We start from the raw sequence: 18,350 nt of genomic DNA, 5'->3' as shown, positions 1-18,350 counted from the left end.
ATGCTGGCTAAGGCACACTTATACTTTTCAGGTACCTAAAAGGGTGTCCTAAGGAGGAGGGAGAAAACTTGTTCACCTTAGCCTCTAAGGATAGAACAAGAAGCAATGGGATTAAACTACAGCAAGGGAGGTCTAGGTTGGACATTAGGAAAAAGTTCCTAACTGTCAGGGTGGTTAAACACTGGAATAAACTGCCTAGGGAGGTTGTGGAATCTCCATCTCTGGAGATATTTAAGAGTAGGTTAGATAAATGTCTATCCGGGATGGTCTAGACAGTATTTGGTCCTGCCATGCGGGCAGGGGACTGGTCTCGATGACCTCTCGAGGTCCCTTCCAGTCCTAGAATCTATGAATTTCCCCCCTAAGTGACACTTCAGTCCATGGTGTGGACTAGGCCCCTGTGATATTTAAGAGAGAGACTAGTAAATCAGACAGGCTATTGCAAATCCAGAGCTGGGCATGGCCAAACCTTTCTTGAAATGGGTGTCTTTAGTTCACAGAGCGTTGTGATAGTCTACCTCTACCTGAGAAGAAACATAGCGTTTATCTGGGAAATCTAACAGGCCTGTACAGGTTGTTACAGTCTGGTTTATTACAGTAAAAATATACATTACAATAAGTATAAATACATATGTAAATGTACACGCAAAGGAGGGGAGAGTGTTTTGAGTCACTAGATTGCATGTTAGTGGAAAGTAGCCTAGAGCCAGCACAAACACGGAGGCATTTATGCTTCACATCCTGGGCCAGAGCCATTTGGATTTACACTGGGGTAACTGAGAGCAGGATTTGGCCCTTTTCCTCCTGGCAGTAAATGAATTCTCCACTTGCATCATGTCTTTCCTATCTGTAGGAGAGTCACTGCAGGGCTTTTGTTTCATTCATCAGTGCTGGGGTAAAGAGAGGGACAAAGGAACCGATGCTGCATCCCAGCGACAGGCTAAACACAGTGATGTCACTGTTGGACACAGTGTCCGAGGCTGACTTGGTTGGGGCTTCATTGCCCCTCTCATTTAAAGGCACTTCTCTCCCTAACATAGCACTTTGCCCTTCTCTAGTGTCTTCCAGCTGAGGATCTCGAAGCACTTGACAAACCTGGTACATTAATCTTTATGACACCCCAGTGAGGTGAAGTATCATCTCCATTTTACAGATGGGGAAACTGAGTCAGAGGGAGGGGAAGTGCCCTGCCTAAGGTCACATAGTCAGGATGTAGCAGCACCAAGGAGAGAACCCATGGCTCTTGTTCTCAGCCCTGTGCTTTAACCGCTTGACCAGAGAGAGAAGGAAATACACCTCTACCCCGATATAATGCTGTCCTCGGGAGCCAAAAAATCTTACTGTGTTATAGGTGAAACCGCGTTATATCGAACTTGCTTTGATCCGCCGGAGTGTGCAGCCCCGCCCCCCCGGAGCACTGCTTTACCGCGTTCTATCCGAATTCATGTTATATCAGGTCACGTTATATCGGAGTAGAGGTGTATTGCTACTTTGCCTTGCTAATACTTGTAGGGTACTCACATACTAATGTGATGGGTGCAAGATGGATAGATCAGCTTCTTCTTTTATAAGAGTGACAGGGAAACAAAATTCCCCGTGGTCCTGAATACCACGTAGCTCAGAAGTCCACGTAGGTAGCCAGGTGGTACTAATATGGGCATGTAGGGTCTGATTTTTTACTGCCCTGCCCTCCAACTCTATTGTAAGATAAACGTGCAGTGCTACATATTTTTCACCTGATAACAAAAAGACTCCTGTTGAAAGAATGTGAGTCTAGGTGTATGTGCCCCAAATTTATGCCCTCTATGGGAACCCTGTCTTAGCTGAGCGGAGCTCATTGAATGCAAATTATTTGCATGCCCAGGCCTTATCTTCCTAACCATCGAAGTAGAGCGTGATTAGGGAGCCTGGCACAGATCGCTAGTCAGTTGGTGTCATCAACCCAGGAGTCCCTCTGTGTCGCCAGGGGATGAGATTAGCCCGATCCTGCACTCATTGTAAATCCAGAGTAATGACAACTCCAGGGGATTTACACTGGAGTAACTGAGATCAGAGCCTGGCCCAATGCCTGTGATAAAACCAGACAGTGAGTGATCCCGGCAGTGCCATTCTTGGTCACGCACAGGGGGATGTGGGGTAACACCAGGGAAGATAGTATCAGAGGGATAGCCGTGTTAGTCTGGATCTGTAAAAAGCAAGAGAGAGTCCTGTGGCACCTTTAAGACTAACAGATGTATTGGAGCATAAGCTTTCGTGGGTGAATGCCCACTTCGTCGGATGCAGGGAAGATGACGTTGCTGTGCCAGTCCCACAGGGAATCCGGGCAGAGATAAGCATTTAACAAAGTGGGTGCCCCAAGCCAAGCAGAGGGAGAAACGAGGCCAGAATACTGGTGGGATTCCATGTGGCTGGGAGTGGGGGCTCCAGGACAGAGCTGGGGGTGTGCTCTCACTTCAAGCTGTGCTGGGTCTCCCTGTGCCGCCGCAGGTCCACCTTGCGCTGGAAGCCCTTGGCGCAGAGTTCACAGCTGAAGGGCTTGAAGCCGGTGTGCTTGCGGCTGTGGGTGATGAGATTGGAGCTCTGGCTGAAGGCTTTGCCGCACACTTGGCACTTGTGGGGCTTCTCCCCTGTGGGACAGAAACAAACCATCACGGATCCAAACTGAGGCAGCTGTTTGTGCTGGGCCGACGGGCTTGGGCAGTGCGGGTCTGTTAGCCACACACTGCCCTGCTGATGTGCCACCACGCGGCCCTGGAGGGAACACCTGTAGGGCTGAGAGGGGAGCTCGGCCTGCAAAGCCCATTTAGTCCCTGGCCTCTCTGCCGCGGCTGCTCAGTCAGTGCCCCCTCTGCTCTTTTTCACCCTCTTTTTGTCACTGCATCTTTTTTCTCGTTCCCTGTCTCTGATCCCTGCACCCCTTCCCCAACTCTCCCATGCAGAACACAAACTCAAGCCCTCTACACTAGGGAAATTGGGCTCATCCCTCCCTCTTGGCATTATGGACTGGGTCACCAAGGGGAACATACAACCCCTCCAGGGGGCCAGTGGGACTTCATTGGTGCCGAGACCTTGTGCTGCCCCCCCTGCACAGGTGTGACTGCATCGATCAGACCCTCTGGCATACATGCAACATTAAAAACACATATGCTGAGCCCACAATTGGGCTCACCATCAGCATCTTCCTGTACATCATCTCGGTGCATTTGCACAAGTGTGTGCATGAACACCGGGCTCACGTGTCTGTGTGCGTGTGTGCACATGTGTGGGCATGAATGTTGTGGGCTCAGGGGCACATGTACACGTGTGCGTGTTAGTGTTGTCAGCTCAGGTGCATGTATGCATGCATATGTGTGACTGGTGTGTGTGTGAGTGCATCTGTATGCATGACTGCTGTGGGCTCAGGGGTGTGTGTGTGTGTTTCGTGTCAGAAAGGTTTCTCACCGGTATGAATGTAGGTGTGTTTCTTCATGTCTGATTTCTGGTGGAAGCGCTTGCCGCAGTACTGGCAGGGGTAGGGCCGCGTGTCTGAATGGATCAGGAGGTGGGTGGACAATGTGGACGAGCGCTTAAAAGTCTTTCCACACATCTTACACTCAAAGCTTCTCTCCTGTTGGGGGAAATGAAATTTTGGGGATCAGATTTGTCATTCACAGGTGAAGTGATGGAGTCCAAAGCTAGTAGAAAACTAGGCAGGCTAGCAAGTTAAACAAGACAAATCAGGTAATCCTCTCCTAGGAATACTATTATTATTATTCATTTGTATTGCAGTAGCACACAGGAGCAACTAGTCATGGACCAGGAGGACCCCATTGTACTAGGTGCTGTCCAAACACAGGATAAAAAAGTCTCTGCCCCAAACAGCTTACAGGAGTCTGAGCCACTAGATTGTGTCATGCAGGAGGAGGTGAATCACAGGAGGAAACTATTGCAAATGAACCTCTGACATGTAGAGGGATTTACCAAGGAGAGCATTGAGATTTGTGAGAACAGAGAGCCAAGAATGAGGTCCATTGTCCTCAGTCCTCCAGGCCGTTGTGGCTATATAAATGTACTTGGCACTGGTGTTGCTCTGTTGGTGTGTCTGCAGGAAGGCTGTTGCGTTTCCCTGTCGGGGATTCCCTCTTTGTTATAACAGATGGATGTCAGCCAAATCCCTGTATCCAAATACTCTCAAACTCTGGGGAGGCTCAGACCTGAATGTCACAGGGCGCCCGTCTTGCTATAGTGGACTGAGCCAAACCCCTGGTTATCCAGACAACCCCTTAACTCTTAGGACATTTGGATCTGGCTCCAGATCTGAATGTTGTGGCTCAGGCCCATCTCTAGTTATGTCTCTTCCCTCCCAAACTCCCTGCTATTTTTCAGGAGGGCCTGCCAATTAAAATCCAGCAAATCGTATCACGTCACGTGAGGTGTACCACCTAACCTAACAAGGAGGACTCAGCACGAGCTGTGATTTGCCCAGACTCTGCTTCGAGGTATCAGAGGAGCCAACCCCCGTGGGAATTCAGTGCCACGGGTGACTCTGCAATTCCATCGGCTCCCTGTTGGCTACCAACCTGGGAGTGGACGTTCGTGTGCTGCTCCAGGCTCACAGCATGGCCAAAGGTTTTGCCGCACACATCACAAGCAAAGGGCCGCGTCCCACTGTGAGATCTTCGGACATGGACCTCCAGCCCATGTGGGGTGGAGAATACCTAGAAGAGGAAATCTGCCAATGAGGATCCCGGGAGCCAGCCATGTCTCCAACTCTATTTTCCAGTTCCCTCTCTTTGTCAGATGTTTCCCTCCAGCTGCCCATATTAGCTGAGCCCAATCACAGAACTATTTCCCCAGCCAGGAGAGTGAATGGCCGGCTGTCTCTGCTAGTTCTACTTCTGGGCTAGTCAAAATGAGGTGCTCTTATTTACCAGCAGAGAGGGGCTCAAACCAAACCCCTACACGCCCGCTCTTCCCAAACTTTCACGCTGGCTCTGAACATGGCAGCTAGCCTTACTCTCCCAGTGGGCTGAGCCAAAACTCTAGATCCAAACTCTGATGATGTTCAGATTCAGATCCATATCCAACTCTGTGGCTTATGCCAATCTCTGCTCAGCAGAGCCAGGTTCTTGTTTACAGAGACCTTCTGCTATCATCTTGATAGTGGTTGGTAGTGTAGGTACCAGTGCAGGCGCTATATTTTTGGTGTGGCATGGGTGGGGGAGCACTGAGCACCAAGTACATATATTGCCTGCATAGGCTCCCGGTGCCCTTGGCCATATCGGACCCCTGGTATCCATCCTCCAGCTGGGTCCCTTGTACCTTAAATCAAGCCTGTGGGACACTGGTGTATGTATGTGATGAAAATCACCCCAGACTCCTCCCCAGCCCTATGGCTTCAGTGGGTGATGCACCTTGTTGCACTTCACACAGTGGTACGTCTCCATGTCCGGTGAGTAACGCATGCTGTAATCAATAGGCGGCTCAGAGCCTGGCAGGAGGTGGCTGCCATACAGACTAACTGAGCGCTCCAGGAGGGCTGACTGCATGCTGGAAGACATCTGTCTGTAGCTGTATGGAGAATGGAAGGCGTCCCAAGAGAAACTGGGCTTGTAGAAGGTGGGGGTGCTTGTGGAATTGCTGCAGCCCTTAACTTGCAGAGCTGGGACGGATGTCTCTGAGGTGGCAAAGGAGAAGGAGAACAGATTGGCAGGCTGTCTGCTTTGCCTGGGTACTCATGCAAATGCTCCCAGACCTGCTCAGCACAGTCATTTTATTACTGCTTCATATCTGTAATGAGAATACCTGACTCAGGAAAGCTACAGGGAAAGATGAGTAACCAGTGCGCTGCATTTCAAACGCTGATCTCATCTACAGATGGGCCTAAGCCACAGGACTCAGTCCCTTTCATGGATGCCCAGGCCAGGCCAGGGCTTTGGGGGAACCAGTGCAACGACACCAGTGCAGTCTGGGAGCAAGAGCCTCAGAGAGAACTGCGGGATGTGGCTGTGCCTCGGTCATAAGTCCCCTTTGCATTGGTCACTGTCTCTTCTCTCTTGTGGGGGAAACTACAGAACAAGCTCACGGTTAGGAGGGTTTGACACGTTTCTAGTCTCAGTCTGAAATTTATGGCCGTGCTGTCGGGCATGAAACACGTCTATCCCAGAAGCGCAGAGGGAAATGCTGCCTGTGGGAAATACAATAAAGCCTTCTCATAACTCTGGTAGGTGGGCAGGGCTGTCTTACTTCTGCTGTATGTGGTCTAGAAGCCACCCTAGACACAAATCTGTCCCAGCATACTCTGGCTGGATTAGCTTCATGTTGCTGATACTCCAGGCAGGGCAGTTAGTACTTCCCAACAGTTCAGCTTGTACTTCCTAGTTTGGTGCAGTGCCTGTCAATGGCCTGCTACGTACAAGCAGACTGGGCAACCTACCGCAGACCGAGAACAAAGTAGTTCGGGTACTAGTGGAGACTGTCATCATGTGGTGCTGTAAGAGTGTGGTGGTATGGACGTGTGTGCACATGTGGGGCCATATACAACCATGACAGTAATAACCTCGGTCTATCTCTCAATCACCAACATCTCTAAGGTGCCCATACTGTAGTAACCATATGCCAAGCTCATCAGATTTAAAGGCCACCAGGGCCTGTGAGCTAGGGAAGAGATGCTTCCAGCACTCATGTGACCTTGGCTGATATGAGACTTCCCTTTAACATGGGGCTAGTGGTGCTGGTGCTGATGGGCCATGACATTCCTACATTCAGATGTTGGCTGTGAAGGCGAGCTAGTGGCTGAAACCCTCTCAGAATCACTAGGCCTTTAATTGGCCAATACCTCCTATAATGTGGAAGAATATCTCTTGATCCCTATTTATTCTGAGGGCCTCGTTACCAAAGCAACAACCATCATACAATTCTTCGATTCATGAACCATTTAGGGCCAGGTTTTCAAAAGGGCTCAGCTCTGCCATAAACAGTGTGATCAGAGGTGTCACAAGGGGAGCCAGCTGGGCACTGAAGTCTTTTGAAAATCTGGCCCCAATTGTAGGTGCCGAGCATGTGACAATCAGGCCCCGAGCTCTTTGGAGAGCCTGGCCTTGTATAGCTAACCTTGAGCTGGAGGCCCTGACAATGTCCTGTTCAGATACAGGGCAGGCGCACCTTCTTCCTTCAGTCCAGCATGGTCCTTTTCTTGTTTTGGAACAAGGCATTCTGGGTACTCACTTTTGAACTCTGCGCTGAAGGGCCTGACTTCTTCTGACGACTTGTCACATGGGGCTGTGATCAGAATGGCATCAGGGTTAATTTAGTCTAGCTGGCAAAATATCAATATTGTAATGAGTTAGCGAGTGTGTATGAATGAGTGTGTCTGTGTATGTGCATGTGCAACATTGCCCTCTGGTGGATGGAATCAGAACTGCTTAACTGTGTGTCATAAGCCCTGTAGTGCTAATGGCTAATGGAGATTATTCTTAGCTTCAGAGTCAGGGCCTGTGCATGCTGGAGAAGAAGAATCTGAATTCTATCATTGCCTTGACGGTCCAAGTGGTAAACCATGGACTGGGAAGAGGGAAGCAGGGAGGAAGGAGTGGGGCACTTGGTATGCAGCAGGCTGACAGCCATGAAATCCTAAGTGCCCAGAGGTTTGTTACAGTAAGTTGCACATAAATAACATCTTTCATCCACATGCTTAACAATCATTAACAAATTCAGCCTCGCCACCCTTCCTGCAGAGAGTTCAGGATTATTATTCCCATTTTCTAGGCAGATAAACTGAGGTTAAAGGGCTTGTCACATTGTGGCAGAGCTGGAAACAGAGCCCAGAAGTCTCCTCCCTACTCCAGTGTTTAGTGACCCTCACATTTCTCTACACCTGGCCAGGCCATCTCTAAAACAGATCCACCACCTTTTGCTGGTTAGCAATAGGAGATGTAATGGGCCTGTTCCAAGTGTCTGAATTGGTCTGAAGCCCAGTATTGGTTTCACCTCTCTCCTTGCTCAGCAGTGTGTTGACCTTGGAAATGGGAGGAGTTGGACTATCTGAAAAGGGAGAGTGTCGTAGATTTCAGAAAGGGCTGGGGTTTCTTGAGGGTAATAGACATCAGAGAAAGGGCCGAACCCTTCCTTGGTACTGAACTGGACAATACGACTCTCCAAAGGATGGGGATTTACCATGCTGTCTCTTTACTTCTTCCCGTGAGGGTATGACAGGGCTAGACTATAGTTTCACAGACATGGCCAAAACAAACTGTAAATTGAGCCTGAATTTGAATAAAGTAAATTTGAATGGTGCCTGAGGGGTGCAGATAACTGCCCCATCTGTCCTGCTCCAGTGACAGCTGTAGGAGAATGCATGAGGGTGGGGATGGGTTGGTAGGAGCGGGAAATCCATCCACAAAAGAAGGCTGGGTTAAGTGCAGGCAACACACATCAGCTTGCCCCTCGAGTTCCCCACTGTGAAATAGTCAGGGGGCAATTCCTTTCACAGTCATGACTACACTGGTATCCTGTCACCCCTCCATCCTGCTGTGAAATTCCTTGCAACTCACCAGCAGTTGGTAACACACAGACAGTGGGGTATAGACATAGGGTACACTGAAGCTGGGGGTGTGATTTGCAGCTCAGGTAGACATATCTGTGCTCACTGCACCCTAGCTTAGAAGTGAGGATGCTGTGAGGCAGGCCTCAGCACCACCAGTGCAAGCTAGTGTGCACCTCAACGTGTACCTAGTCCCCACGGAAGCCCATGCCATAGTGTCCTTGCTTCTATTTTTAGTGAGCTAGCTAGTGCGGGTATATCTACTAGACATGCCCACTGCGACAGTGTATGCATGGGGCATAGACAAAGAGTGTATGTGTGGCAAATAGGTATCCAGGCAGCATGGTTAGGAGCCAAGGAAAATTCAGCCACCACCTCCAAACATTTCTGATCGCTAGTGGATGTTTGCTGGAGTCAGCTGCCTTTGCTGAACATAAGTGCAGCGAGAGCCACACCGGTTTCATTGCATGTACTAAAACTGCCCTCTGGGGGAAAATGGGAATAAATATTTATATTTAAAATGAAAGAAAGCAGAAGAAGGGAGGGTTTTTTGCAGTGATTCCCAGGCAAGCAAGGCAGAGATCTGGAAATCAATAGAAACACATTTATTCAAACTTTTAAATTCATATGTGTGAGCAAAGCCCTCCAATATAATCTAGTGTCTCTGCACTGCCCCTGGAATCACTAAACCATGAAGCCAAAGGGGAGATACAGACAGAGGCCAAATGCAGTTTCTGGGGGAAAAAAGGTGCAATTCCATTTTCAACAGGGTTGTACCTATTTATGCCAGCAGCAGATTTGGTCTAGAGGGAGTGCAAGAGAGAAAGCGTGCAGAGGGGAAGCCAATGTCTTTGTATTGGGGCCCTTCACTCACTGTTTAATCAGTTCAAACTCACTATTTACTCACGCTAAACTCCCATTCACTTCAATAGGCAAGCTACTTAAAGAGGTCCCAGCTGGTTATCACAGCTCTGTGTTATATTGCCAGCCTGGCTTTCCGACTGCTGTTTGCCTTGGTGTACTTCAGCGAGCCCAGAGGATGGATCTGACTCACCAAGGCAGAGTGATGGTATGGGATCCCATGTGGAAACAGGCAGGTTCTCTTCCACAGAGTGGTGCTGGTGGTAGGTATGGGCCTTCTTACTCTTCACCAAAAAAGAACGTGGCATTTTCCAGGCACTTCCTGGGCAGAAACACTGAAGGATGGGATAAATAATGGTGAGGGACAGAAATGTTTTCTATCACTCCCCACTTTACTACCCCCCAGCTCCTGGTGCTTTGATGACTAGAAATAAAACCCATATGTCATGTTTATGGATGAGCAAACTATACTGAGACAGAGCATTCGGTTGAAAGATTCTGCTCCCCCTATCCCTAGCCAGTCAAAGAGGAGTGGCTGCAGGGAATTAGGAGCTGGGATGGATTCCTCAACTCCAGGGCAGGAGACTGAAACCCATGGACAGGGCAAGAGGAGCACCATGTCATTTTCAGACACTGTTTGTCACTGGCTGCAGAGATGACAGCAAATCTCAAAGTGCTTTAATATAGATTTAAGGTTTATAAGCCCCTTCCTCAACCCCGCCCCCCCAAGGCAAAGAAATATTGTTATCTTTATTTTACAGAGGGAGAACGTTGAGGTTAAATGATTTGCCCAAGGCCACACAGTGAGTCAGTGGCAAAGTCAGGAACTGACCGCAGAACTCCTACTCCCCAGCTCTAGCCACTAAACAATGCTGCATCTCTGATTCTATTCTTTTGAATGTACAATGAAGTGGGAGAGCTGGCAGGAAAACATTTCTTTGGGCCAGGGGCTGGCTTTCTGTTCTGTGTCTCTACAGTGCCTAGCACAATGGGGTCCTATTCCATGACGGGACTCCTAGGTGCTGCCACAATACAAACGCTAATGATGATAATAACAACAAAACGACGTGAAAGACATTATGAATAATGGCAGAGAGGGAGCCTTGATCTGATGTGGGGTGAAGCTCTTTAATGTACATGAAATTTCTTTAACAGCGCTGCATGATGATTTGGCTTTTTAGCTGACAAATGACAGTCAAAGCAATGGCATAGCAGAAGTGCTGAGTGGGAAAGGGTTACACGCTGTCTCTGAAACAAACACTATGAGGCTGTTGAAATGCATGCGTTAGAAACAAACATAAAATGCTGAAATTTAATCATATGAAATTCCCTTGCAATGCATCTGTTATCTTTAGTACCCAGGCCTACTCCCTCCCCACTTCCCAAGGGCTAATAACCGGCCTTGTGCTAGAGAACACGGGAAAGTGTTCAACGTTAGACACTACAAGGAGATCAGCTGATCTCTTATTTGCATGCACATTTGCATTTTTTCCCTATACTTGTTCAGTACAGTGGCAGTAAAAGCAAAGCCTGGTATATTTTACCCTGGAAAGCTTGTAGTAAATCCTGGGTCTATGTTGACAGGGAAGTGTTCCTCTCCCGCTTTCCCTCTCACCCCACCCCCGCAGGAGAACAGTTGAAGCGTAATGTACATATTTACTAAAAAAAGAAAAAAGCCCAGCACCTGTAGAGCAAGAATGACCTGAAATGTCTCAGTGAGGCAGCATAAGGCAGCCAGGGAAAGTTGTGAATGGATCATGGAAACACAGCAACTAGAGATGGGAAAGATCTCTGAGTTCAGCTAGTCCATTCTCCAGGGCCCAGTGCAGAAACTGACCTTGAGTATTCGAAATACAATTGTATAGGCTAGTGCTTTGTCCAGTGTTGTCTTAAGTGTCCCAAGGGACAGGGGAACAGATTTCCAAAAGCATTTAGGTGCCAGAAGATGCAAATAGAGCGTCTAGTGTGATTTACAAAAGTGCCTATGTAGGTTAGGTGCCTACGTCCCATTTAAGTCAATGAGAGTTAGGCACCTAACTAGTTTAGGTGCTTTTGTAAATCATATTAGTCACCCCATCCTCATCTTTAGGCACCTAAATACCTTTGTAAATCTGGCCCAGGGCTCCTATCACTTGATAATCCATCTTTGGGCCAAATCTTGAACTCCCTAGTCAGGTTTTACTCTGAAATAGGTTCATCTGGTTTTCTTCATATTTTACCAAGAAAATTGCAAGTGACTTGCGATTAACATGTGAAAGTTTGTGTCACAAAGAGAATTTTTTTTATGTTAGAAAGTTAGAAGGGGGCCCAATATAGGGCTGAAAATGGACAGCGTGTTTGCAAGCAATGACTCCATATTACCTAGTTCTATTTACTTTCCCGTAACTCCCTACTGAGGCTTCTTTTAAGCACCACAATGTTACAGGGCCCAATCCTGCAAGTCAGTGTGTGTAGAACTTCCACTGAAGTCAATAGGAGTTTCCAGGTGGGGTGTTTGCCGGATTGGGCCCACAGTGTTTCATTTAGATACACTGGGCCAAATTCTGCTCTCAGTTCACTAGAGTAAATCTGGAATAGCTCCAGAGAAATCAATGGAATTACTCCAGATTTACACCAGTATAACTGACAGCCAAATTTGGCTCCGTGTCTCTATGGCAGATAATGGCCTGTGCCTAGTTCAACGATCTTTGATGCACTACTGAACGTTGCAAAAGGAAGTCCCCCTCCCCCCCCCACCCCACATTACAGAGAAAACAGGAACTGGGAACCCAGAGTGTAGTTAATTAACTGCATCAGATTATATTTGTGATTCACACGACCAAATGTGAGGAAAGCTGGAAGCACAGATTGTGAGAGAAAAATATTATCTCCCTCTGAAACAGAGATTATCAGTAGCAAGCGGTCAACTGCTACTAATATCTAACCATGATATCAAGGGAAACCAGCACTACGGACCCCACCTTTAACAGACAACACCTTGTCTTATTTTATAGAATTGCCAGCCCTCCAGGATTGTCCTGGAGTCGCCAGGAATCGAAGATTAATTTTTAATTAAAGATTGTCATTTGATGAATCCCCCAGGCATATGTACAACCAAAATTGGCAGCCCTATGTCTTAAGCAACCACTGAGTCTTCCAGACAGTTTTGTTCAACCTTTAGTTTAAAATCCATCTTTTAGGGAGCCGGTTTTTGCTGGTCTCTTTGGTGACAATCCCTTCCTTGGATGGTGATCATATAAGAAAGGTTTCACTGATTAGCCAAGGATGATTACCCAAAATGTGGCTGTTTTGGCTTCTTCTTGGTTCAAAAGAGAATGTAAAATTCAAAGTCAGACTCATCAGAGTTACTTGTTTACTGCTCAGTTACAGAACGTGCAACTGGCTACTATATTTTCCAGGCAGCCAGAGGAAGCCCCAGGGAGAGTGGCCAAGTTACAGTTTTGGCTTTCAGCATGGAAAAAATATTCTTAGATTTTTCAAAAGTGGCTAGTGATGTAGTGATTTTGGACTTTTTGATTTTTGGGTGCCTAACTGAAGACCCCTTAAAGGTCCTGATTTACAAAGGGTGGATGGTCAGCAATGTCTGAAAATCAGGCCCCGTTAATGCATCTTTGGTGCCCGCAAAACTGAGGCACCCAAAGTTACTAGCCCCTTTTGAAAATCTAGGCCAATGTTCACAATAATATCTTTGCAGCGCACCTTCCATCCCAAAGGTTCCTAGATCCTTTAGGACACTGTTGATAGGAGGTCAATAGAATGTATAGGGAACATCTCATCAAAAATGTGTAAGATGTACTACAGTCACATTGTTACACTCAATGTACAAGAACTTCTATTAGAATGTCTTATTTTCAGGGGTTTCTGGCTTCTGTTTGAGCTGAGACATAGGGCCTGATCCTGCATTCCTTGTGCATCCCTGACATGCACTGAAATGAATGGGAGTTTGCAGTGCACAAAAAATGCAGGATCAGGCCCTTTGTTGGTGCTGTAAAGGGCTCCTGTGCTTGTCAGAAGATTGCTGTTATGGAGAGACGAATATAGTCTTTATAGCTTAGACCCTGATCCTGCAAACACTTACTACCGAGTGAAGCACTTACATCTGTGAGTAGTTCCATTGACTTCAATGGGAATACTCACAACAATAAGCAAATATTTGATAGCAGGTGTTTGCAGGATTGCACCCTACGGACCTAATCCGGAACACCGTCCAGAATCAGGTCTTAAATTTGTAACATATGTTCCATTATAAGACAGACTTTCATCCCCTTGTAACTCCTGAAATTCAAATCTCTCTATCTCCGAATTTGGAAAGTGAACTCTCAAGATGAAGGAAGCTTTTTTCACTAGGTTTGAAGGAAATTCACAACAGACTTTCAGAGTTACAAATAAAATACATTTTCAGATGGGTTGATCACTGTACGAGGGCTCAGCCAGGGGGAAATATTTTCTTCTTCCTACAAACTTTATTTGCTATTATAATTTTTTTCCCAGTATTCCCGTGCAAAACAAAACAAAAACAAAAAACAAACAATCAAAACCAAACCAAAGCACAAACCTTCTAAAAATAAAGAACTCTCTGTCTTACAGAAGATTCTACATTATGAAAAAACCTCACTACCATCCGCATGTATTTTAATTTTTTTGAGTGCTAACAAAATAAGAGGTTTTACAGACTCCTGACACTGGATCTAAAGTAGCATTCAAAAAGACTTTCAGTCTTTTAAACCAAAATTTAAACTCACTAGTCCAGCCTTATAAAATTCTACTCACCAGGGATAAGTAATTTGTACTTGTTTTTAGTGGAGAGGTAAACATATAATTAGTTCTTCATTATCATGGTAAGGTTGGGCAAATGGATGTTGTGCCAGGGCTGGCAATTTTTTATCATAATTTTGCCCATGATGTGGATGGAAATACTTGCCCATCTGGAATAAATACATTTTTAAAAAATAAAGTGATTTAAAAAGTGATTTCAGGATTGTTCATTAGGAGCCGGATTCATTGACTTCAATGGGCACTGGATCGGGTGACAAAGGATAAATAGCTTTGACAAGGTACTGTAAAACAAATCCTATATTCCTTTAATTTACAGGCTCACCCATCGTGTGGGCTTGTCATTTGTCCATTCACCTGCCCAGTGCATTGAACCGATCTGGCTGTATGTCAGGCGGGAGTTCAGACTTATTCCATATGCTAAAAATTAGGCCACATTAATCAGCATATTTAAGAGGGGGGAAAACAAGTTAAATCAACTGATAAACTGGAGCCAAAAATACTAAATAATATGGGCCAAATCCTCAACTGGTGTAAACTGGCATTGCTTCATTGAAGTGAATGGAGCTTTGCAAATGTACTTAAGGTGAAGATCTGGCCCCATGAAAATATCAATTAAAAGAAAAAATATAATATGTCCTCATTGCCGAGATACAAAGGGGCACATCTGGAAATTAGTTCTGCTTATAGGTACTTGTTGTGACCTAGGTGTTGAAGGGCATAGTAATATCTTATCTGTACCTTTTTTTGCTGTTATCATTCTCTGTTACTACTTACTTTAGTGTGTGTGCATGCACATGCCCGTGTGCACGTGTTTAAGTTAAATAAATGTACAGTTTTTAAAAGGTTTGATCATTTTATCTAAGCACCTTATTATACTAAAACAATCCCCAGCACATGTAACTGACTTGTGTGGTGGAATATATCTGCAAACGCAAGAAAAGAAAAAAGAAAAGCTTATGAAGACACATCATAGGAATGAATTCAACAAAGTTAGTAAATGTGTAAAAAAAATCACCTGTTTTGGGGACTGTGGTTTGCAGGAATCAAGCTCTGCCTTGAAATCTCCCCAGACAAACCCCCCAGCAAGAGGTCTTCTCTTTCTCTTTCTGTGGCTCTTTCTTCCACTTTTTCACTTGGTAGCTGTCTTCTGAAATAGATACTTCTCCTTTTTTCTTTCTGTTTTTTGCCCCTGTTCCCCTCCCTGATTTTTCAATCAGATTATTTGTGTCAAAATCTGGCGGTGAAGAAACAACCAATGGAGAAGCAGAGCCTGGACAGTATTTGCTTATCAAAACTTTCCAGGACTTTGAAAAGTTGAAGAGAATTCATGTTGCTCAACTATGCTCCGTAGAAGCAGTGCCCTTAACACAGTGGGGCTTTCTGCTGGAATAGTCTTTTGTGATACTGACAAAGTGCATGACACAGGGAAATAATGTACCAAACAGACTTTACAAAAAAAGAAATGGCTGTTAAGGAAGCTGTATTTGTACACACACTCATTTACACATCACAGCTCTCACAGACATCTCACCACTCTCTCTCATGCACACACTCACACACTTCAGTCTCATGCACAAAACCATTTAATGCACATACACAAGATTTTTTTTATTTCAAAGTGTATTTTTACCTCTGCAGTCTACATGGAAAAAAGGATTAGATACTTCCATCTAATAGCTGCAAAAGATGCTTGTTAATGATCTTGTATTTTTGCCAAATGTATGCATGTAATGTATATACTTATTTATTTTTGTTGCATGTATGTCCAACTATAAATATGTATATAAATGCAGATTTTTGTATATGCGTGTACACAGACTTCATCATTAATGTATGTATTATATAAATATATATTTAGAAAAATGCAAGTTAATTAATAGACATCTTTCCAATATGCTTTTCAAGAGTAAAGATAAGAATTTATACTTCTGTAGCTTCCTTCACCCAAGAATCACAAAGGAATTTACCAATATGAAACAACTGAACATCACAACACCTTTGTGAGGCACTTTGCAAATGGGGAAATCTAGTCACATAGAGGTAAACTGACTTGCCCAAAACCCCACAGTGAGTCTGTAGAGAGCTGGGAACAGAATCTATGAGTTTTGAACACCAGCAACTTGCAATAATCACTAGACAGTGCTCTCACTTGCTGCACTGATAGTAATGTGATCTCCCCAAATGACATGCCAATAAAAACTTGCCCTCCACTTTCTCCTGTTCTCTCTGATCTTCCCTATCCAAGACACACTCGTATTATGGCATGTGCAAAGTGTTGTGCTCTATCAGCATGCTCAGCAATGTACAGAGCATGGAGTAGACAAGGTGTCTGCCCAAGGAGTTTACAATTTAAGAAGTGTAATCTTAGATCAGATACATAGCCATGTGTGGAGTACAGAACATGCTCATGGATGCCATCAAAGAAATGCTTTCACTTAGTGGAGTTTTGCTGCTCAGTAGGAACCTTTTCAAATATACTTTATTTTTTGGAGAACCAGTGGAGTTATACCAGGAATTAACTTGTCCCTTTGTCCTATACAGTTTGTGGTGCAGGTATAAGGAAGCAATACCATTTCTTTTGCAGTTAAATGAGATCCTGTTGCAATGTTGCAATCATCCTGAAGAAGTAAAACTACTACATACATATAAGTGACAGGTATTTTATACTCTACTCATAATATGCAGTGTTGTTATAGCCATAGTGGTCCCAGGGTATTCGAGAGACAAGATGGGTGAAGTAATATATTTTATTGGGACAACTTTTGTTGGTGCGAGAAACAAACTTTCAAGCGACACAGAGGAAGAGCTCTGTGTCGCTTGAAAACTTGTCTCTCCCACCAACAGAAGTTCCACTGAAAGATAATGTTTTCACCCCTCTGGTCACTACTACACTTGATCTTAGCTCATAGAGAGCCAACCTCATCCACCTTGTCTCTTTAGTAATGACAGTTCTTGTGAGGTTTTCTGTTTATGGTGCCACCTACTGGTGCTATCTCAAATCACAATACACAGCCAGCCCCCAGCCCTTCAGACTCCTTACTTCCCCACGATACTAGACAAGGTTAGGGCCGTTGCTACAGGTTTTGTTGCACCATTTAGCTCTAGATCTAGACTTCTCCAAAGTTCCGAAAGGTTCAGATCTTAAGTTTTTGATTCTGTCACATCTGTGATTTTGTTGAATGATAATTAACTCTTGTTGTTTATAGAAGCAGCATCTCCTCTACCTCCTCCCTCCTATTCCCCCTTTGATTTTTATTTATCTAGCAGAGTTTTGCATGAAAGAAACTGTTCACAAAGCATTGTGCTGGAAAACTGATTTGCATCCTCTTAAACACAGACATTTGTGGGATTATATTTCCCCCTACACAAACATGCATTGTGAAAGAAAACCAATAAGTGAACTGGAACTTCAGGGGTTTTATGTGAAGAAAATTGCAGAAATTAAACAAAAGGGAAAGATGACAGGCTAGTGAAAGGGCTGACATGTTATTTCATGAAACACTTGGGGCCAGAATCTGGTTCTGGGACTGCAGTTGGAGAAAAGAGCCACCCAATTGGGCCTGACTCTATTAGGCTTTGTTTGCTGGGCAAACTGTGTAGGGAACCCAACAATGTACTCAATAAAATCTCACCAAACCCAGCTGGCTGAATCAGGTGTCACAGGCTCCAAAGGGTGTAGTGCCCAGGTCTCACTAGAAGGATGACAATTAGATTTCTGGGCCTCAGTGACCAATGGGGAGGAGCACAGCTGGAAATATGACATTTATACCAGCCAATCCACTGGTATATCCAGTTTGCCATAATCTCCCAAAGCAGAGATGTCCTTGCACACAATCGGATCATTAACATAATAGGTACAGTTGTTTTATTAATTATTATTTGTAGCCCAATACAGCCTAGAGACCCCAACCAAGATCAGGGCCCCATTGTGCTAGGCACGGTACATCCAATCTAAATAGACAACACAGACAAAGGGCAGGAGGAAGGAAGGATGATTATTATCCCTATTACACCACATGGGAAGTTGAGGATCAGACCGTGACTATTACCACCTTTCCTTCGATGGAGCCACAGCTGTCTTTACTGCATAGTAACTCAAGTTTATGTACACTTGCGTTAGTCCCCCTGAGTTAGCCAACCTTGAGTGAGAGCGGTCACGCTGAAATAACACTTGAGCTGCTGTGTCCACACT

At 45.3% G+C, this 18,350-nt stretch overlaps 1 protein-coding gene across 3 annotated transcripts; it reads right to left on the bottom strand.

The window, feature by feature from the left end:
• Positions 1 to 570: 570 nt before the first annotated feature.
• GFI1B (growth factor independent 1B transcriptional repressor) lies at positions 571 to 15,316 on the bottom strand. Of its 3 annotated transcripts, XM_008169118.4 has the most exons (8): positions 15,174 to 15,314; positions 9,576 to 9,717; positions 7,093 to 7,260; positions 6,065 to 6,166; positions 5,394 to 5,656; positions 4,560 to 4,697; positions 3,442 to 3,607; positions 571 to 2,627 (listed from the first exon to the last, which is right to left on the bottom strand). In XM_008169118.4, the coding sequence occupies exons 2-8, from the start codon at positions 9,688 to 9,690 to the stop codon at positions 2,449 to 2,451; spliced, it is 1,131 nt and encodes a 376-aa protein (XP_008167340.2). In that variant the 5' UTR covers positions 9,691 to 9,717; positions 15,174 to 15,314; the 3' UTR covers positions 571 to 2,448. The 3 variants fall into 3 exon arrangements, with proteins under 3 accessions (XP_008167340.2, XP_008167341.1, XP_065428346.1); XM_008169119.4 differs by lacking the exon at positions 6,065 to 6,166 and having other exon boundaries at positions 15,174 to 15,316; XM_065572274.1 differs by lacking the exon at positions 3,442 to 3,607.
• Between the last annotated feature and the right edge of the window lie 3,034 nt (positions 15,317 to 18,350).

Source organism: Chrysemys picta, chromosome 18, assembly GCF_011386835.1.
Source record: "Chrysemys picta bellii isolate R12L10 chromosome 18, ASM1138683v2, whole genome shotgun sequence".
Classification (NCBI taxonomy): Eukaryota; Metazoa; Chordata; order Testudines; family Emydidae; genus Chrysemys; species Chrysemys picta.
The sequence above is the reverse complement of the archived record's forward strand: the minus strand, read 5'-3'. Positions and strand labels throughout refer to the sequence as shown.